The sequence below is a fragment of the Cheilinus undulatus genome, linkage group 3 (assembly GCF_018320785.1).
Source record: "Cheilinus undulatus linkage group 3, ASM1832078v1, whole genome shotgun sequence".
Taxonomy (NCBI): Eukaryota; Metazoa; Chordata; class Actinopteri; order Labriformes; family Labridae; genus Cheilinus; species Cheilinus undulatus.
In genome coordinates, this window is record NC_054867.1 from 45,794,208 (window position 1) to 45,816,432 (window position 22,225).

Sequence of the window (22,225 nt, forward strand, 5' to 3'; positions counted from 1 at the left end):
ATAGAAAGGCTGGACCACAATTTTTTAAGTTTTAGTTTTTTTAGATGCTGTATAATATGGCAAAAGAACAATAATTTCCTCAAAAATTGCCTGATTAAAATTAGTGTTTTTTTTTTAATTAAAAAGTACTAGTAGGCCTACACAAAAAGCTTAAAGGGGTAGTAAAAGTAGACGTGGCACTGGCCCGGAGTGGCTGTGGCCCCGAGGAGTGCGGGGCGTCCCTTATTTTTATGCACACAAGTTGGCAACCCTAATGTTGGCCAACTCTCTTAAAAAGTGGACCATCTCTAATGCTAGCTAACTAGCATAAGTAAGTGGTTTCTAATCTTGGCTAACTTGTACTACAAGTGAACCATCTCTAATGTTAGCTAACTAGCTTAAGTGAATGGTTTCTAAAGCTGACTTACCCTCTTAAAAAGTGAACCATCTCTAATGTTAGCTAACTCTCATATTAACGGGCACACTTTAATGGCAGCTTACTGACAGTAATGTTAACATACTAATTCTGTTAGCAAGCCAACTGTAATAGTAGCTAACTTATTTTATAGGTAGTTAACTACTCTGAGTGAGCAATTGAAGTGAGCTATAGCTAATGTTAGCTTTAGCTCTAATTTAAGTGAGCAATCTGTAATGTTGACTAACTAGCTTTAGGATAAGTGAGCTATCTCTATGGTTAGCTAACTGGTATAAGTGCGCTATTTCTATTGTAAGCTAACTTTTGTAATAGAAGTGAGCCATCTCTAGTGTTAACTAACTAGTTCTAAGACAAGTGAGACATCGCTAATATTAGCTAATTAGCTTAAGAACGATTTTTAATGTTAGCTTACTCTCATAAGTGAACCATGTCTAATCTTAGCTGATTCTCCTAAGAAAACTAAGCTATATCTAATGATAACTTTAGCTCTAAGATAAGTGAGCTATCTCATGTTAGCTAACTAGCTTAAGCGAGCAAATTCCCTTGTTAGAAAATGCTGACCATTGGAATACCTGATTCGTTGCTGAGTAGGAATTACACTGTGACTCATCTTGAAGTTACCTTTTAAATGATTGTGTCACTGGAGCCGTTTTAAAGGAGGGTTATATTTAAAGGCACTGTGTTGCTTGAAGGTAAAACTAGGCAGGTATGTATTTATTCGTACATATCTGCCCCAGAGAATAGTGATACTGTGTGGAATCCTAAACATAGTACACATGAATACAGCTCACATCTCTGAGCAGAGAGGCATTTCCCTGTCATTGGTTTGTTACCCAAAAAAAAAAGCAAACGTTTCATTTTAGTTAGAAGAATACGAGATTTATTGCAAATACATTTGCTATGCTTTGATAGTGTGTACAAGTACAAATAGTTTGAAGGCAATGGTCCAAATGCAAAACAACAAATATTTAGTGACTTTTAAAACTTTTCAGAGCTACAAATAGAACAAAGCAGCATTTTGCGTTTGATGCAACAGAAAAATGGTATAGAAACAAACCATGAAGAGACATTTTTGGTAATAAAATACAGCATTTTAGCCTTTTAAAATGATTTAAAGACATTGTTCGAATGATTTTCCGCTGGACTTTGGAAATGCTTGAGTAGATGAAGTGTGTCCTCTTGTGGCTTTATGTCATTATAGCACATTTTTATGTACAATTCATCTAATCGTGCTTGCACAACAGTTGGTTTTGAAACCCAAGGATTGGGAGTGAATCATCTATGTGCTCAGTTAAAGTGATTGTATTTCTGTTCTTGTCCACAGTCTGCTTAAGCCCTTGTTCAAAAGATTTCTTTGTAAATATAGCTTTTCATCTTTTTTTGTAAAACAAGCATGCTCTGACCAAGACCATTAGGGCGAGAAACCATTCTAATCCCTGGTTTAAAAATAGTTTATCTGACAAATTATACAATCGAGACAAGGCATGGAAACGTGCTAGAGAGACTGGCTTAGATAGTGATTGGCAGATGTTTAAAAAGCTAAGGAACAAATGTTCTCTCCTCATTAAACACGCAAAATCCAAAGTTTTCATTTTCCTATATACTTCTGCTGAAAACAACCCATCTTAATTTTGGAAAACTGTAAATTCTCTCAAATCAAACACTGCTTCATCTTCTCCTCCTCAAGTTATTACAGAAAATGGCCCTACATCCGATAAGCTAGAGCTGGCTGATGAAATGAACAACTACCAGCCCATCCCCAAACTTTCCTGTCTTGCAAGAGTATTACAATCATTGGTTAATCATTAACTGTGCACCTAGCTTCAAATAACATTCTCTCTCCCTATCAGTCAGGGTTCAGATCAGGTCACAGTACAATTTCAGCAGCATGTCTTGTCATAAATGACATTATTACTTCAATTGATAATGGTCAGAAATGTGTTGCCCTGTCTGTTGATCTGTCAAAAGCCTTTGACACAGTTGACCATTCTCTTCTGTTATGTAAGCTTTCTAAAATTGGTGTTGAAGAGACTGCATGTACCTGGTTTAAAAATTATTTAACAAATAGGACTCAAGCAATTGTTGCAGACAGTGTAAGGTCTACCTTTAAGGTGGTCAGCGAAGGAGTCCCCCAGGGATCAATTTTGGGTCCGCTTCTATTCACATTATATATTAATGACATCGCAGGAAAATGTAAGTACTTAGAGGTTCATCTCTATGCGGATGATAAAATTCAGTACTCCTCAGCACCCTCACACAGTCAAGCTTTGTCCCAGCTACAGTCTGATTTTAACATATTCCAACAGGCACTAATTGATCTTAAACTAATGCTAAAACCCATTAAGATTAAATTTATGATCTTCTTAAGGCAGACTACTGACAATCTTGATGCCACCCTGTACAAGTTAAATAATGTAAAAATTGATTGTGTTCATCAGTTCAAGTATTTGGGTATATGGCTAGATCAAGATCTGTCCTTTAAGTCCCATATTTCTAATTAAATCAAGAAACTAAGACCACAACTTGGTTTTCTGTACAGGAATAAATCCCGCTTGACTGTGAGAAACAGAAAAAAGATAGTCCCGGTGACAGTACTGCCAGTTTTATAATATGGAGACATCCTCTACACACATGCAGCTGCTTCTGTTTTGAAGCCATTGGGTGCAGTCTATCACTGTGCTCTTTGCTTTATTACTGGTGACAGTTTTCGTACTCATCATTGTGACCTGTATTGGTCTGTTGGCTGGCCCTTGTTAAGTCAGCATAGAAAGCAGCACAGTATCCTGTTTATTTACAGGGCACTTGTTGGTAAACTCCCCCCCTACCTGACTTCTCTCTTATCTATAAACTTATCAACCCATACTTTCAGATCTCAGGGTTGGATCACTTTAAAAACACCAAGGTTTAGAACCGAATGGGGTAGGACTGCTGCTGTGGTTTACTACATTAAGGCTAACAGTTGCCATGTAGGAACAATTGTAGAAAAAAAACATGGGTAAAAAAATAAGAGTAGCTTTGGGATTAACTTGTACATGGTTGCTGATTTTTTTAGTGAGATAGAAGAAGGCTTTGACGAGTAAAATAAACCCCATCCCTATGACTTAAAGATGCTTTGCTTTCTTAAAATATTAAGCATACTGAAAAGCCCATCCCCATTTATAGTAAAGGCCCCCTTTACATCTCCATGTTCCACCACTTAAAGTTGAACGGCACCCTGCGGGTGTTGGAGCCACAGTGCACCTCTCCCTGCTCTTTGTGGTAGGCGGCGAAGTCATCAATGAATGTGCAGCTGAGACCCAGGCCCTCCAGCAGGGATCTCGTCTCAGCCTCTATAGCACAGCTTCCGTTCACCTTGGGGCCGAAAGGCTTCGGGATGCCGAGGTTTTTCCCCAAGACAATCATGTTCACCTAGAAATACACATAGAATGAGCCCTTTATGCCTCTTTAAATGGAAAAAACTCATTCCAGCTTAGAAATATCTCTGAACAAACCATGTCAGGATAGAAAGCCATTGCTTTGAGCTTGTTTCCAGCTAACTCAAGCTTGAAGAGGATCGGCAGGTCGATGATATCGGCGTCCTCCAGGCCCAGCTCTCTCTTCAGTACATCTCTGTTCCAGTCGATGCAGCTCTGAAGAGAAGGTGGTCATGGTGCACATTATTATTATTATTAGTTATTTTGGTAGTTTTTTTTTTTATTTCATACAGTAACGCAATCCAGTTATAGTAAAACTGACACTGTGCCAAAGCTACATCCAAGGAAATCAACGCACAGAGGCAGCCATTGGAAACAGTTTTGAATGAAACTAAACCCCAGCCATCGCTACCGCCTTGTCCTCCTCAACTGATGGTGATTGTTCCAAACAGTGTGCAGTACAACACCAATGTTGTGGATTGGAGCTATCTGGAGTCTTGCAAATCCATCTGCCTTGCAAGGATAACAGAGCATGGCGTTAGCGGAGGTCCACTATGCTCCATGAACCGCCATTAGATGTCACTACTCCTCCGCTGAAAGTACAGAATTTATGATAGGAAAAAAACAAAGGACAAAATGAGTCTAAATATTTATATTTACCCATTATCCCAATAAAACAGAGTAAAATAAAAGGTATGTTGCGTGTTCGTCATAGACTTTTGCCACCATTTTTTTTCCAGACACACATTCATGACCCCATGAAAACTGCTCTGCGACCCACTTCTGGGTCCCGACCCAGCAGTTGAGAACAACCGCTCTAGAGAATGACCACTGAGATATTACACTGCTCTTGTCAATATAGTACTACCCCTTTAGTGCTGACAATCTGTCAGATCTTTTCTTCTCCCTGATTGAACAGCAAATTAAAAAATGGATACAGAAAATACAGACTGAGAAAGGACTTTGCTTCATGTAAACAAAGAAAAAAAATTGATAAGCCACTACTTTGCCACCAGCAGAATACAGGTAATCTTAACAGTCAGCCATGCCCTCATCAGCGTTTGTGTTTGAGAATGCAGATCATATCTTTATTGATTATTAATATCAATCAATCTTGAGGACTTTTAAATGGACCTGATATACACTGCTTTAAAGAGGTATTCACCCCTTGGATGTTTTACCCTTTCATTCATTTTATAATCAATCAAGGTCAATATAATCAGTTTTAAAAATATAAAAACAAAACAAACAATCTTGAATGTCAAAGAGGAAACTGCTTTCTACAAAGTAATGTAAATTAAGGAAGAATATGAAGTGATTGCATAAATATTCACCCCTTTAAAGTGACTGACATAATTTAACAGCAGTCCAGCCAGTTGGTGCTAGTAGTCTCACAATTAGAGAAAAGGGGGTCACCTGAGTGCAGTGAATGTGTCTCGAATTACTCTAGTATAAAGACACCTGTGTCTGGAAGGTCCAGTTGCTGGTGCAGTCACTATTGCTGGCTACCATTACACCATGAGGACACAAGAACACTCCAAATATAAGTCAGAGAATGGATACACAAAACTTCCAAGGGGCTGAACCTCCCCCAGAGTTCTGTTAAATCCATCATCAATAAATGAGATAAATATGGCACATGTGTAAATCTGCCTAGATCAGGCTGATCTCACATAGTGAGTGACCATGCAAGGAGACTGGTGAGAGGCCACATAGACATCTATGACTACTCTGAAGGAGTCACAAGCTTCAGCAGCTGAGATGGGCGAGACTCTGCATACAGCTGTTGCCTGGATTCTTGACCAGTCAAAGTTTTATGCAAGGTAGTGGCAGCATCATGTTGTGGGGATGCCTCTCAGCAGTTGGCCTCAGGAGGCTTGTTTAGGTAGAAAGTAAAAATGTATGTGGCAAAATATAGGAAAATCCTGGAGGACAATCTTATTCAGTCTGCAAGAGAACTATGGGTTGGGAGAAGATTTATTTTCCGAAATGACCCGAAGCATACAGGGAATAGTTTAAAGACAACAAGGTGAATGTTCATGAGTGGCCAAGTTAAAGCACAAAACTCAATCCAATGGAGAATTTGTAGCTGTTCATGTCTGATCCCTTAGCAACCCAGCAGAAATTGAGCAGTTTTGATAAGAAGAATGGAGTAAAACTGCAGTATCCAGATATGTGAGTCAGATTGAGACCCATCCAATCAGACTCAGTGCTGTGATGGCAGCCAAAAATGCTTCTACTAAATACAGACTTGAAGGGGGTGAATATTTATGCAGTCACTCAACTTACAAAATTTTATTTCATTTACAGTCTAACCCGTTTTCACTTTGACACAGTTTTTTTTCTCAAAAAAGCCAAACTACATTATATATTATATCATATTATGAAATCAATAAAAGGGTAAAACATCCAAGGGGGTAAATTATTTTTATAGGCACTGTAGAACTTAATCAAAATATTTATGCCTGGACAGCTGTGTAAGACCAACCATTATTTAGAGTCATTTCCACTCACCTGCACATAGTTGTTTTCAGCTTGGAGACCCTCATCAGCAAGTATTTCATCAACTGATAATTTTTTTTCTTCCTCCAGATCTTTTTTTTTAAAGCAGAGGGAATGTTAAGTTTAAAAAAGAATAGATGACAGAAGACTTTTAACTAACAACACACCTTAATACAGACATACCTTCAAACAGTCTGGATTTACCGTGCCCATCATTCTGTAACTTTTTGAAGAGTTTGTAGCCGGCATCTGGGCTTGCCAGCAGCAGCCTGAACCCCTGTGCACAGAAACACAACAGACAAGGGATGCCCCACAATCCAAAAGGCTTATAACTGGACATGAAATATAATGCTGTAATATGAAGACAATGTGTTATGAACTGCCAAGATGAGTGTGAATGCCATGGGTTTATTATTATTATTATTATTATTATTATTATTATTATTATCATCATCATTATATTTATTGATTTATTTTGTTTTTTTAGCTCTTTGTTCTCTTCTTGTTCTATTTTGCTATTTGTTTGTGGTTGTTGTTTTTGCTTGTTTTCCTTGTGCAAGAATGTAAACATCGTTTGGATTTGCTTACCCTCTGAATGAATGTTAGAAATTTATATATTATTGTGAATATGGGGTATACGGTACACACTGTAAAAAAATAAAAGCATAAAAAGAAAAATAAGCCAACACAGCTACATAGATAACCCATAAAGCTTACATAGCTGCTTTGTGATCTTATCTTTAGCTACAATAGCTATGTAGTTCAATGATCTATAGTTAAGTTAGCTCTAGCAATGTGACCTTTAGCAATGTGAGCTTAAGCAAATGTAGCTAAAGCTGACTTAGCTACACAGATAACGTAGATATGTAGCTCAAATAACTGCTTTGTGACCCTAGCTTGAGCTACATTAGCTAAGTGGCTCAGTTATCTACGTAGCTTATGCAGCTAATGGAGCTACATGTGCTACGCTGGCTGCGTTATTATTTTCATGGAGGGCAAGCTTTTTCCCTGACGTTTTGTAATGAGGTTTTTGGCCCTTCCCCTCACTCTCTAAGTTTAATCCATTTTTGTTTCGTAAGGTAAGGTTAACTTTTTTTTTTTTTTTTTTTTTTGGTTTCAGCATGTATTTTCATTCTGAGGTGTACAGCATCTCAGATGAATGGTCTGAGAGAGTGGTTGTCAGAAATGAACTGTCTGCAGTCAGACTGTCTTGGAAAATACAGGTAGCTCAGTAAACCTAGAAAAGTTTAAGCTTTTACTTTGAAAGGAACACCAGAAGTGCTGCTGCATTCACTTTTTAGGCCCAGGACATGCTGATAGATGTAGTACGGTGCTTACAGAGTGCCGTCAATCCAACTTTGACCCTTTAAAGGATCAAAAGCAACATTAACAGTTAAATTAAAGTTGCACCTGGGCAGATACTTTGCCACAATCAGAAAATGGGATAAGGTGTATACATGCCACTGTAACCCCTTTTCTTTTGGAGTTCTCCAGGTAGCACAACAAGGTTCCTCAAAACTGGGATAAGGGCTTATACCTGTTCCTAAAAACATATGCATATATATACAGAAGCAGAAACTGGGATACATAAAAAAACTGAAAGATATCAGAATACTAAAGTTTATGTAAACACAGTGTTGATAGCAGCATGGCAGCATCAGCTCCGAATAGCTGAAAGATAACAGCAAATTCCAGGTATTTTTATGAACTCCTAATCTTTTTCTTCAGTTGTTTAGGATGTTTTTTTGGACAATCTTTGATGACTTTCTTTCATATAAGTCATTTTGCTGTGTGCATCTGGGTCCTCTAGGTTAGTCCTCAGCTGTGAAAGGTGTTAGTGGAATTTTACCTTTCTGTCAGGTGCAGGAACAAAACTCATGAATTCATCGACATGTCCAACAAGGAGCCAGTCTGAGTATAAAGCCACTGGTTCCTGAACCTTCTGAGCCCAGAGGAAGTCCTGGATAATCTGGGTCATGTTTCGTCCTGTAATTGTCCTTTAAGAAAAAAACAGAGCTTTCAGAGAGCTGATTCATCATTAACATAGAACTTCAAAGTCAGGGATCAGATCTGGATCCGTTATGAACTTACGTGGGAAAAGCCACTCCAATGAGGATTCTACCCAGGGGGTAGTGTTTTCCATTCACAGTGACCGGAGGACTCACTTCAAGATTACCGAAAGAGTCCAGATCATTTGGTTCTGTACTGTCAGGCGTTCTTGTGACATAGCCGAAGTCAGGGCCCTGAGGAGGTGAAAAAGATTAAATATCCTCTCCAGATAAAATAAAGAAGATATTTAACTCTTTGTCTCTTCTTGTCGTACATGACTACATCTGTCTCAGAGGATTAACAGTGCCCATTATGAATAGTTAGATTTGTAAGAAACTTGATGATTTTCCCAACAAAACTCAGTGAAAATTCACCCCGCTTGAAAATAAAGGTGACCTTCCTGGTTTGCACTGCAAGTGATCCCAGAATGCTCTACATGTAGCTCGCAGTGAACTACAGCTGTTCTCCCTCATTATGTGAAAATTTTAAGTGAGACCAAAATGTCATACACTGAAACAAAGTATGTCGATACATTTTAATTTCAGGAACACAGAGGTTAGTTTCTCACCAGCAGCTCATCATATGCAAAGTCACCTAATTTTCTGTCTCGAGGAGAGTCCAGAACGACGGGGAACTGATGATGAGGTGCGTCAACGTAACCAAACTCCATTTCATCCTGAAAAGCAGAGAGCATGAGTCATTTTTTCTATTTATTTTGCATCATATGTCTCTTTTTAAGTCTTGTTTTTTCCTTTTCTCAACAGGATGTTGTAGATGTGAAATCAACTGGCTTCTTCAAGCTTGTCCTTTTCAAAGAAGCACATATTTCTCCTTTTCAAGAAGCTTTCACTCACTCCTTTTTCCTGTTAGATTTCATAATGTAGGGGCGATGAAACACAAGCCACTGTTACAGTAAAAGTGGTTTTAGATGGTATAGATTATCAGATTTGTCATGACTTGTTCTCTGCAAAATACACGCTGAATTTCATAACAGAGAAACAAAAAAGGTTGTATTTGGGTTCTCTTGGACTTATGACAATTCAAATGACAGGCAAAAAGGGCTTCTGTCTTTGAAAAATAACCATTCAATTAAAAAAAAAGTCTGATTTCCAAGAGCAAGATATAAAAAGAAAAAGATTGTCTTATGAGGTTTGTTACCTGTATCCAGCGATCTCCTCTGTTCTTATACTCAGGGAGAACCTTCAGAGTACATCCACTCTTTTCAGTAATGTTTTTCATTTCTTGAACGAATTGCCTGTTTTCCCTTATTCTGGAATGATGAGCACAGACACAAAGAAGGTGTTTAATACAATATCTTAAAATTCTCTTATTTTCGAATGCAAATGACAAAGAAAAGTATAGGTCCATAGGTGTTGTGAACAATGTTTTGACATAATGAGTGTAAAATTAGTATGAATGTGTAAAACTGTCACCATGTTGACAAACACTATATTGCCAAAAGTATTCGCTCACCTGCCTTGACTCACTTAGGAACTTAAGTGATATTCCATTCTTAATCCACAGGGTTTAATATGACGTCAGTCTACCCTTTGCAGCTAAAACACAGTGTCACGCTGGAATTCATTGAGTTCCTGAGAGTGACCCATTCTTTCACAAATATTTATAGAAACAGTCTGCATGCCTAGGTGCTTGATTTTATACACCTGTGGCCATGGAAGTGATTGGAACACCTGATTTCAATTATTTGGATGTTTGAGTGAATACTTTTGGCAATATAGTGTATTTGTCACCCCAACTCCTTTATTATTCATCAGTGTGCTCTCACCTGCAGACATACACCTCCAAAGGCCTGAGGGTGTTGGGTGTCATGATCCAAGGAGCCACTTTAAACACGACTCTGTCGGTGAAGATAGGCGTCTCAGGGATACCCTGAAGAAACATGAGATCACATGCAACAACTGTAAACACTCCTCTTTGTAATGCAATTAAGAGATGTTTCAATTCTGTCTTTTCCTTCCCTTTACCAATACCAAGGTGTTGGGTATCAGTCAGGACTGAGTACTGATCCAATACCTGTGTGAACTTTCTGGACTGACTGTACAGACTAGCAAATTATTTTAGACACATATTTGAGTCAGAACATGGCCAAAGAAACAGAATTACAATGTACAGCATCTCTGTGACCTTCAAGTTGTTTTCTGCTGATTATTGTGAGTTGTACTGCTAAATATTAAAATAACAATTACGTAAGGGCTACATCACAGGCTCTCTCTCTCTCTCTCTCTCCCCATTATGCTCTATTCAGGCAGCATGACCAGATTACGGAACAGCCTGCCATTTGCTGACAGACCCTCACAAAGGATAAACAATATGATGGTTAGCATTAAAGCTAGCAGTAATAATTTATCGGAATTGGATTTAGATTGATAAAAAAGCATTCAATATCAGGTTAACTGGTGTAGATTTAATCATTAAAGTCCCCAAAAGTCAACCGAGTTCCAGGCTCGCTTGAAAATGCTGCTGCAAGGGATTCAAAGACATCCATAGTGTCAATGGGAAGGCACAACAGCTAGCTTCAAGAGGAAAAACAAGTAAGAGGCAAAGATTTATAGTTCAAAAGTTATTTCAGTTTTGATAAACTGTGTCACTTCTCTTCTAGGCTTTTAACTTCTAAGTGGTAGTTCTAGCTTCTTAATCTTTCTTAACACCTCAAACAGAGTTTAAAAGATGATTTACATAAACAAAATTGGAGGTTGTGGTAGAACACAAAATAAAGACAGTTAAACTGTGGATGAAGCAGATTTTACCCTTGCAACAGAGTCCAACAGACTGAGGTTGATGGTGATGAGCCCATCGAAGTCCTTGTCAGGAAACCTGAGACCCTCCACATAGAACTCCAATTCTCCGTTTCCTCCAGGGTAAGGCACCTCCTTAATCAAGACTTTATCGCTCAGAACCAGAGGATAGTGCTGCACAAACAGGTTGTAGAGGTAACTCGAGGCTGTAAACAGATGAAGAAGAGAGGTTAAAACATCAGCCAGCTGGGTTACTTTCATGTTTCATCATCCCTTCTGGAGCTCTCTCAATCTTCATATGTACTCACGAGCAGTGTTAGATCCAGGGGATCCAGACCTGAAGACTCTGATACAATCTGAATCACTTTTAGTGATGTGCATGCTGAGCTTGTAGCCATCAGGGAGCTTGGCAGGGCCTCTGGTCCGCAGGATCATGAGAGACATGTCCTTCAGATCTGTATGTCCACAAGGAGTCATTTGAAAGACAGTAAGAAGTCTTTAATGGTTATGACAAATATCTAATCAGCCAGTCACATGATGGCAACCAGTGCACTAAAACATGTAGACAAGGTGGAGATAATCTCTTAAGCTGAAATCAAGCATCAGAATGAGGAAAAAAAATGGGTGTTTAACTGCAATATGTAGAGGTTTTGCACTAAAATGTCTACATAAAAAATTTACCACTCCAATGTTACATTATTCACCCTCTTTGATGTTTTACTCCTTTTTTGATTTTATATATAAATCATAGTTAGTGTCTTTAGGCTTTTGACCTCCATTTCTACAAAGTAATTAGATAAAAAAGAAATAAGTCATTACATATAAATTCACCCTCTTTTAAGTGACTGACCTGATTCAACAGAGGTCCATCCAACTTGTGCTAGTAGTCTCACATTTAGTAAAAATGGTATCACCTGAGTGTAGTGACTGTGTCTCAAGTGATAGCAGTATAAAGACACTTGTGTCTCAAAGGTCCAGTCACCGACTGAGAGACTGAGAGAGGCCCCAAGACACCCATGACTACTCTGAAGGAGTTACAAGCTTCAGCAGCTTAGATGGGAAAGACTCATAAAAGACTGCTACATAATGAAGCATGTAACTTCTGCAAGAAGCTGCTGTTCTGTTGCTGCATCTTGTTTGTGTTTTGTGCTGCTTACTTGCAATGGACCACATTTATTCTCTGCCATTAGATGTGAGTTCAGTTGCCAGAGCTCACTCCTGTAATGTCTAACTCCATCACCCAACACAGATAACATAAGCCCTACTTCTTATTACCTCCGCCAAGGAGGTTATGTGATCGGGTGGGTTTGTTCATTAGTTTGTTTGTTTGTTTGTTATCACAACATAACTCATAAAGTCATGGACGGATTTACATGAAATTTTCAGGAAATATCAGAAATGGCATAAGGAAGAACTTATTCGATTTTGGGACTGATCTGGATCACCGTCTGGTTCCAAGAATTTTTTAAAGGATTCTGTACTATTGGGAGATAGGGCTAATGGCGGGGGTCTGCAATGTTACCACTTTACACCAGGAGATGGCAGACATGAGTAACTTATTCAAAGTTTCTGAGTTTATGGAGTTTGAAAGATACGACGAGACGAGTCGGAGAAAAACAGAGAGAAAGACAGCGAATTGTAGCGAGAATACTCACAATGCTGGGAGGAATAGAGGAATATTCCCCCTCTGTTATGACTTTCACACGTACAGAAGCCAATGCTTTGCCTCACCATGTCTCCATCCCACCGGAGAGGGAGCAATCAGCGAATTCGATTTTGGGAGTGATCTGGATCACCATCTGGATCCAGGAATGTTTTTAAAGGATTCTTCACTATTGGAAGATAGAGCTAATGGTGGAGGTCTGCGCTCTCTGAGTGCTTTTCTAGTTTTCAATCAAGGAGTCTGTTCAATAAAAACTTCACTCCATAAGGTGTATTTACTAAACAGAAAATTATGGTTTGATGTCATGGATGAATTTCTCATAATGGGTGAGAAAAGCTGTTAAAAGTGCCCTTCCTGGTTCGGACCATGAGTCAGCCCACAATGGACTTTAAACAGCTTTTCTGAAGAGAGCCCTCAGTTCAAAACAAGAAGTAAAAAGTGGTGGAGCTGAGCATTGCATCTCTACTCATCATATCACTTTTACAAGTTAATCGACTTCAAATGTGTGACTCTTTTTAACTAAAGTTAAATGTATTGTTCTATAATATTAGGGCACGATCACTACAGGGAAGTACAGACACACTCATGATTAAAAACAATGATCTACTATTTCAGCACAGCTGGTTTGTCTAGTGCTCATCAAAATGACCTACTTCATCATCCCCGGCCTTTACACTCAAACAAAAGTCTCAAGGTTTGTAGACTGACCAAACTGGTCTCACATATCACCAATGTAATCTGCTGACTTTGCAAAATGAGACATGAGTAGGCTTTCCATGCTGACAATAGTAATGGAAACGTTTCTGGTAAAAAGTGAGGAAGAAAAAATGTTCAAATTAACAAGAAGATGGACTAGTTTTACCTGACACTTTGGTGATAGACTTTTTCTCAAGGTCTGGTTTCTTCCGGTATGACGTCTCAGAGTCACAGTTGACTAATAGAATCGCTCCATGGCCGTTAGGACCCCATTTCCAGGAATCCTTAAAGGATTTCGAGGGGTTTGAAAAAACACTTTAGACTTCGCATAAAGGGTTTTTTCTGAAACTTATCACAGTGCAGAGAAAAACATGAAAGTATGATGGCCCTGGAGGTCAAAACACAAAAACATTTTACAGAAAAACAAACAGTTGAAACAATTTACACTTTTGTAATTTTGTGTTTTGTAATGTTTCACTTTATGAAGTAATGTTTTTATTTGTTTAAGTGTGTGTTTTGCTAAATTTGTGTGTGTTTTTTGTCAAATAATGTGTTTAGTTTTTTAAAATGTTAGATTTTGTAAATTTAATTTCTAAACCACCTTATTTCATAATGTGAAATTTTGCTGTCTAAAAAATGTTTTGATGAATGTTGCTGTTTTGGAAAATAAATTTCGTTGTGTTTTTTTTTCTTTTAATTTTTTGTAATTTAATAGTCTTTTAAATGTTGTGTTTTAATCAAGAGCAGTCAGCATTAATGCATTAATCATAACATCATAAGATCTAAAAAGAAGAGCAGTAATCTTTTTTTTCCTGGTTATAACGTACTTTTTGTATTTTTGGGCAAACTTAAGTTAGCAAAATGTATTTATAAAACACTTTTCCTAAACATGAGTCACAAAGGGCTTTACAAAACTTTAATACTGACAGCAACGCACTAGCTTCAAAAGTCATCGCAACACAGTAGAAATCACGAAGTAAGAAAAAGATTAGACTGTCACATGAGCCACAGAAGAGAATATCAAACACCAAATGCTTTAAACAATATGATACACAGTGCATTAAAATTACCTGAACACCTGCCTGTGCAGGTGTACAGGACTGACTTTTTAAATCACTAGAAAAGACAGGAGCAGATCATGTCAAAGTTTCGGAGCTACAGCTTGTAAGGCTGGGACATTTGATCGTTTATGGATCTGTAAGGATATTAAACTTGATTCTGAGTGAAATGTGGCATCAGTAAAGGGATCTGGACAAGCAGTGATGTGAGAGTATTTGTTTCACCTGTTTTGTACAGTGTTTTACACTGACTGGAGGTGTTTTGGGGCAGACATACAAGGAAGGAATGAGGGCATGAGCAACTCAAGTTCAACCGAGGAAACTAGAGATCTCAGTTTATTTGTATTTTCGTAGATGAAAAAATCATGATTTGGTGAGCTGCTCAAAATTAACTCTGAGGTTGTGTAGACTTGGATAGACTGCGTTGGAGAGGGGATCCATATTCTGCAACAGAACAGATCTATCTTGAGCAATGACTAAGAGCTCTTTCATCAGCACTGAACTGTAAGTAACATCAGTGTTTAAAAACACTATTTATCCACTGCAGCGTTGCTGTGAAGCCACTGTGATGAAAAAAAGGACACCACTGTACCATTGAATGTCTCATTTCCCTTCAAAAACTCACAGACAGCTCAACAGACAAGTCAAAAGCAATCTGCACCCTGTGGTATCAAACAATTCACCTTTTTACTGCTCCCTTTGGCCATTTTCATGTACTTTTTGATCCTTAACAAGTAATTTTTCTTTGGTTAAGTTAATTATGTAACCGTAGATCCATCAGAAGTTCCTGATTTTCTTTGATTTTTCAAAATAAAAGCAGGTTTGTATGCAAACAGGAAATCATGTGCATTGAGCTTGGGACAGTGCTTGCAAAAATCCTTTAAAGGAAGCTCTATGAGTGTGGATGGCAGTTTACCGAAAAACAGCAGCTCTGGGAAGCAATTCTGACATCCTCAAAGGAAATACAACCAGAAAGTATACATGGACTTACAAGTTCAATGGATAAGAGAGTTGTTCAGGTGTTAAAAAAGAAGGGCTCCAATGTTAATATGAATAAATCTGTAAAGATGTTTTTGACTGAAATATCACAACATCACAAAAGATTTCTATTTTCAATCCTTGAGAAACCACTGAGTGTTTTGAAACTCTGTTATGAATATTAATTTAGAACCCTGCATTTCAAGTTATTTTGCCAAAAAAAATGCCATTGTCATCATTGGTAGTTTTGTTGAATATAATTGTTGAGGAATGAAAAATCCTGTTATATAGACCATTCAGGCAAAAATGAACAAAAACAGTTTATGCATAATTTGGAACACAGTACAGAGAAATTCATAATCAAACAGGATTAAAAATCAAACATATGACATCCCTACCTCTAGATAATGCTGCAATTCTTGAAAGTTTGTGTTTGCAGTTCGCTCACTTTTGAAAATGTCTTGTTATGCGAATTGTTGAGTTTTGTGTAAGGTTCTTTCAGTGAAATGCAGTTTTATCCCATATTTTTGTTGCACTGTTTGGACACAAACAATAAGGAGCTCACCTTATTGGGGTTGTCTTTTTCCACTTTTCCATCTCTGTCAGCGTCCACATCCAGAGAGATCTCTGTGTGACACACATTTTGTTTATCACATGACTGCTATAGTCCCGACAGTGGTTCAAATCACAGCTATCATTTTCAAAAGGCTGTTTCTATCCTAGAATAGACTTCTCTGTATACAAATGAGTCATGTCTTGATTTTGGAGTTAAAAACATCACAAATGCTCTGCTGGTCTTATGTTACGAAACATAAATGTCAGGAGTTTAAAGTTAAATGAATGCATGTTTTTTTTTGTACTTCATAATGTATCAGACATAAAATTCTCATTGTTTCACAAGAGCTTTAACTCACCAACAGCTGTCAAATGCACAACTGCATTGCCCAACACCTCCGACTTCTCCCCATAGTACCTGACAGACAGCTAAAAAAAAAAACAAAAGCTCCAGTCATTCTCATGCTCAAAAATAATATTTAACGGTTATTCAATCTCAACGTGGCATACAAATGTTAGCTGTATGCAAGAAGCTCTAATTCAGGGTCTCACTGACCACTTTATTAGGTATAGCTTGTTAGCACAGGGTTGGACCAAATTTCTTCTCTCAGAATAACCATGTTACTTCATGATATAGATCCAGTAAGGCATTGGAAATATTTGTCAGAGATTCAAATCCATATTGACATAATGATACGCATCTCCCATTTCACCACATCCCAAAAGCACTGTATTAGATTAGGTCACTGTAGGCCATCTGAGTACAATAAACTCCTTGTCATGTTCAAGAAACCAAAGATGAATTGAGGGATGTGATGTGCTGGGTTATCCTGCCATCAGATGATGGGTTTGCTGTGGGCATCAAGGGATTGACATCCATCTGTTATCAGCACCATCTGTCCCTTTTGTGGTGTTGAACCAGTCCTGGCTGTCTTTGGGTGAAAGGCAGGGTACAGTTTGGGCTAAATATCGGAGGGAGCTGTAGTGCATGGATGACACCCATGTTTGCTCTGGGACAGCCCACAAACTCCAAAAAGAAAGGTCAGATTCCATTGGCTGCTGCCATCCAATTGGCTGATTAGACATTACGTTAACGAGCAGTCTAACAGGTGTACCTAATAAAGTGACAAGTGAATGTATAACTTAACAAATGACCCAAGCAAAACTGGAAAATGGTACAAAATATTATTTTCCCAGTGGAGTCAACTGTTAAACATAAAACCTCTTCAATTAAAATTCAGATCAGAAATTCCATATTCTTACTATGCTGTTTGGTACCAGGAAAATCACAAACCCTCAGTAATTACTTTATCTTAATACCAATAAACTTTGACGTATTTTCACATGAACCTGACTCATATCCTGAAAGTACATTCTTGTTAATAAACAGCTCATTTCCTGGAGCTGTTCTGCTGCTTATTCAGCACTTTTTTCTAATAAAGGTTTGTTTCCTACTTCACCTTGTTGTCATTTTCATGAGCACTGGCTTTTTTCATGCTGATCAGCAGCACTTGATTCATATGGAGGGGGAGGGGAGACAGGTGGGAAGCCACCGAAGGCTGAGGGGTGATGCTGTACTGAACATCGGGGGTGCATTTCACTGAGAAGAACCTGGAGCCAGGAGGGGCACACCTGGGAACAAGGAAAAAAAGCAGAGAGTTAAATTAGGCTGTTTTTTTTTATTATACTGGAGAAAAAGGGTGAGGCAAGTGCAGAAAAGCAGTGGGCTTGGATTTCACAGATGAACAGATACAGTGAATCAGACATTTTTTTTATGCTTGGATGCTCTTTTAAGGAGAAGTGAACAACACATTCAACAAGAAGTTAAACTCCATGCTGCAGGAGCTCAGCTTTAGTACATCGTCATCCATACCTGCAAATGTTTAGATGGTTCTGAACTTAAATATTGCCTATTTTTGTGTAACTCATGAATAAAAACAAACAGCAACGCCATCATTAAAAAAAACACAAGTAAGGGTGATGATCCATGTGCATACTGTGTTTAACCATTATTTTTTTGATGAGGATGTTCATGAAAATGAACATCTACAGAGAGGTCATCCTGGGGGTTTAATGTATCACTTCCTCTCTTGAAGGGCACTCTAAAGCAGGGGTTCTCAAACTTCTCAGCCTGTGACCGCCAAAATAAGGGTGCCAGAGATCGGGGACCCCCACTACACCTGAAGTTGGTTGAACACAGCCATGCAAATTCTAGAATTGTCATGTGCAGACAAGGCCGCCCATAATGGGTGGAAAAAGGGAAGAGCTTCCTGGGACTCAGCAAAACTGGGGGACCATGAAGGTCTGCAAATCATCCATAGTAAAGTTAAGCTGTGATAACCACAGCTTATATTTAACCTTAATTATAACCACTCTCATCAAAGAAACAATGTCACTTTTAATTCATTTGTGCCTTCGTGTATAGCTGTCTTAAATATAGAAAACCCTTTTCCTAAAAACAGAATTAAAATGGGTTAAAAATGGCAAAAATTGCCAGAAAAGGTGGTGAAATTTAAAAGTAAAAGAAATGGGTTAAAAGTGTCAAGAATAAGATACAAATGACAAAACATAGGGGAAAGGTGGCAAAAATGAGTGAAAATGGCAAAAGCACAATTGAAAAGTGGTAAAAGGGGTTAACAGTGGCAATATTGGCTTAAAAGTGGCAGAAATGTGTGGAAAAAGCAGTGAAATGAGATTTTAAAAAGTGGCATGAAGGGTTTTAAGTGGCAGAAAGGGTTGAAAAGGTGGAATATTAGATTAAAAAGCAGTAGAAATGGGTTTAAAGTGGCAGTAAGGGGTTAAAGTGTCAGAAACAGGAGGAAAGGGTGTTGAAATGAGATTAAATTGTGGTAAAATTTGGTTTAAATGGACAAAAATGTGTTTACTGAGGCAGAAAAAAGCAAAGAGTGGCAGAAATGGGTAACCTGGCAAAAATGGGCATTAAAATTGGTGAAACTAGTGGCAATAATGGGTCAACAGAGACAACAATAAGTAGGAAAAGTGGTGGAAAAGGTTTGAAGTGGCAAAAATGTCCTACAAGTGGAATACAAAATTTGCTCAGTTTTTAAGGCATCTGGCAACCCCATGTTGACAACCACCGCTCTAGAGGCCATTTTTGTCCATTCTGAGGGCATCCGGCGTGACTTTACTGTGTTTACCAAAAAAAGGAGCATCCAAAAGGACACTTTCCTGCTTTTTTTCTTGAAAAGGCATTACACCCCCTTATTTCTTTGGTATCCAGCCCTATATATGCAATCATGCAAAGGTATAACCCTATCTGCTGCCAGCACTCACACCAACTGTGTGAGTTGGGCATTGCCACATCCTAGACAACAGTCAGTGTTTTAGACGGCTTTTCAAACAACAATGCTTGTCCACAAGCAAAATATGCCCTATCTACGGGTGTCAACATTTACAGTTTGTCCTGCACATAAAGAGACCGGTGAAGCCCTTAAAGTGATATCAGACTTTTGTTTTTGGATTAACCTGAAACCCCTCAGAGGGTCTGACAGTAGGTAATCTAGCCCTGCTCTGCTATGACGCATAGGCATCATAGCAGAGCAGGGTGTTATGGGACAACAAAAAGTCTGCTGTTGGACAGAAACAACAGAAGACTGTTGATTCTCTGCACAACATAAAAAGAGAGCTTGATGTTTGACTAGGATCTGCATACTAATGCCACCCTCCCCAGTGCTGCCAGTGTGGGCCAACAATAGAGCTCTTATAGTCAGCGAGATGTTTATTAGGTACCAAGTTCAACTGCTATTAACACAACACTGCAACATATAAAGTTAGAGTGGTTAATTTGTTGTTTGATTTGATGTTTGTTGAACTTCAGAGATAGTTTCAAGTTTTTAATGCCATAGATCTCAACCCCATTACTGAACTAATCTAACGTAATACTCTGCACAAATTGATTCATATTTTATGATACCGTCTCAGTATTACAGAAGTGCCATAAATGTTGGCGCAACAGTGACCATAACAGTTACATCAGCTCTTCCAGTTTAATCAAAACCAGAAGTGTAAAACTTCATGAAGTTGGTGATTCCTTTGGTGAATTTTTTCCTTACTTACCTTTACCAGAGTTGCAGAACTTCCTGTGTCATGAACTGTAGCTACTGACCGTTATAGTTCTCCTTTAAATATGCACATTAAAAACCCAAACTTTCATCTGTTGATGCCAAGTCTTTGACTTCTAGTTTATTAGGCCATTGTTTAATGGTGCCAGAGTGGAGCACCCAGTTATATCTACAGCCACCCAGATACATTAAGAAAATTATTGGGGGTTTTTTTGTACACTATTTTAAAAATATGGCAATAGAATGATTGCATGATATGTAATGCATAACATCTCTGCTGCAAAAAAAGTTCTAAACTGGTATTTTATTACACAAATGACAGGTTAAAGAACTATTGCACCTTCTGTGATTTGAAAACTGCAGCAGGCCATACTGTGATTTAATCTAATTTGCGATTAATTGCCCAGCCCTAATCGTGCTTCCCTATGTCGGAAGCTTATTGTCTGTCTGGCTGTCTGTTAACAACTACACGTTTGATATAAAAAATAGAAAGGAGGAATTGGACAAAAGCTCTCCATTTTAGCGCTGGTAACAAAAAGAAAAGAAAAGAAAAACAAGAGTAGTTTACAAGAAATCGGTTGTAAATTTCAAACACAGTTTTGGAAGTGTTTAGGTTTGGCTAAAGCATACAAGGAATATGTTGCAAAATCAATGAGTAATTGTGTTCTATAATCATGATTTCAATTTCATTCAAAATGAGTGATTTTTCCCATAATCAAGCATCCCTGGAGCAGTGGATTTACCACTTCTTGTCTACAACACACTAAAGCTCAAGCCAAAATCTCAAGGCTTTCCATATTCCTGCCCATGGGAGACAACCTTTTTAACACACATTACAGTAGAATATCTTTAGCTGTTTTATAGATGCAGTATTAACTTAAGGTTGTACAAATTTGCACGACACACCTAGACTTGCCTCAAAGCACACTAGTGTGTCTTGGCACACCATTTGAGAACCACTGGAACAGAGAACATTTACCAAAGAGTAAACAGTATGACACACTCTAAGCAAAAATAATAAAAAATATCCTAAAACAATGCAACAATACATACACTGCACTTTATAAATGTGATTGTGTCTTAACCTTTGACCTTTTCTTCCTTACTCTACTTTAAAATATTATTTCAAAGCCTGCGACAGGGGTAATAAAGGAAATGAAACCAAAATGATAGGGTGTGAAAGAAGCAGGCCGTGACACACCTGAGCACACAAATGAGATCCCCTTTAACCAATAGGCTGTCTAAAAAGTAGTTTTTAATCTAAAATTTAAGATACAAAATAATTGCACCATTAAAAAAAATCGACTAACTAGCTTAAACAACACAGATAACCACAGAAATAGAATGTATGCCTGTTAAAAAAAGAACATCTTTGAATTAAAAAATGACTGAACAAAGCTTTGGAACGCAGACAACTAAAATTCATCTGTGACAGTTCTTGAAAACAGTATGAACAGCCTACCTGTTCAGGTGTATGTTTAATTCCGTGCCCACCACGTACACGAGGTTGGTAGCTGTGTCGATATCTATTCTGACAGTCCGTGAGTGAGTCATGTCTGCTGTCCTCGCGCGGTGTGTAACGGAGGAGACAGACAAACCCGTTATATACCGAGAGTAAAACGACTGACTGCTGTTCCGTTAGCAGGAATTCACAGGAACAAAAGCAGCGTCTGGGCGGAGGACAACGAAATAATGATATCCTGCAGGTACACAGAAAGAAAAGCCGGTGTCTTCACTGATTGGTCAGGCAAGTGCCAAGCCCCGCCCCTCACACCCTCAGTCCTGTCATACATCTCCTCTTTCTATCTTTGTGTACACATGCCCTTTGTGAAACCTAATCTGAGCTCTTTTGTCGCCTTAAAAAAAGGTTTGAATTGTATTTGGACGCTATAATTCAAACAGGGAAGCGACCAAAGCTGGCATAAACAAACCATTTATTTAGGCCTTTAGAAGCCCATAGATAACGTCTGCTTTGTTATTTATTCCAAACGTACAGTTACAGTGGTATGTCGTGCAACGGACAGGAGGTGGCGCCAGAGCTACACTTGTTGTAGACTT

General features: G+C 38.3%; 1 protein-coding gene across 2 annotated transcripts; it reads right to left on the reverse strand.

Annotated features, from left to right (window-relative positions):
• Positions 1-1,290: 1,290 nt before the first annotated feature.
• Positions 1,291-21,838, reverse strand: LOC121507162 (protein-arginine deiminase type-2-like). 2 transcript variants are annotated; one of them, XM_041783350.1, is made up of 16 exons: positions 21,630-21,838; positions 17,546-17,717; positions 16,445-16,514; positions 16,096-16,157; positions 13,661-13,778; positions 11,444-11,590; positions 11,148-11,341; positions 10,166-10,269; positions 9,538-9,649; positions 8,948-9,055; positions 8,422-8,573; positions 8,180-8,327; positions 6,514-6,607; positions 6,343-6,422; positions 3,907-4,044; positions 1,291-3,823 (listed from the first exon to the last, which is right to left on the reverse strand). In XM_041783350.1, exons 1-16 carry the CDS (start codon positions 21,719-21,721, stop codon positions 3,590-3,592), a joined length of 2,025 nt encoding a protein of 674 aa, XP_041639284.1. In that variant the 5' UTR covers positions 21,722-21,838; the 3' UTR covers positions 1,291-3,589. The 2 variants fall into 2 exon arrangements, with proteins under 2 accessions (XP_041639284.1, XP_041639285.1); XM_041783351.1 differs by lacking the exon at positions 1,291-3,823 and having other exon boundaries at positions 3,911-4,421.
• Positions 21,839-22,225: the final 387 nt, after the last annotated feature.

Excerpts from the sequence above, each read along its gene's own strand:
- LOC121507162 (XM_041783350.1), bottom strand. The coding sequence starts at position 21,721 with ATGACTCACTCACGGACTGTCAGAATAGATATCGACACAGCTACCAAC. Across the intron at positions 11,591-13,660 it reads GTCTATCACCAAAGTGTCAG|ATCTGAAGGACATGTCTCTC; the intron begins GTAAAACTAGTC and ends GTGGACATACAG. Across the intron at positions 10,270-11,147 it reads TGTTGGACTCTGTTGCAAGG|GGTATCCCTGAGACGCCTAT; the intron begins GTAAAATCTGCT and ends ATGTTTCTTCAG.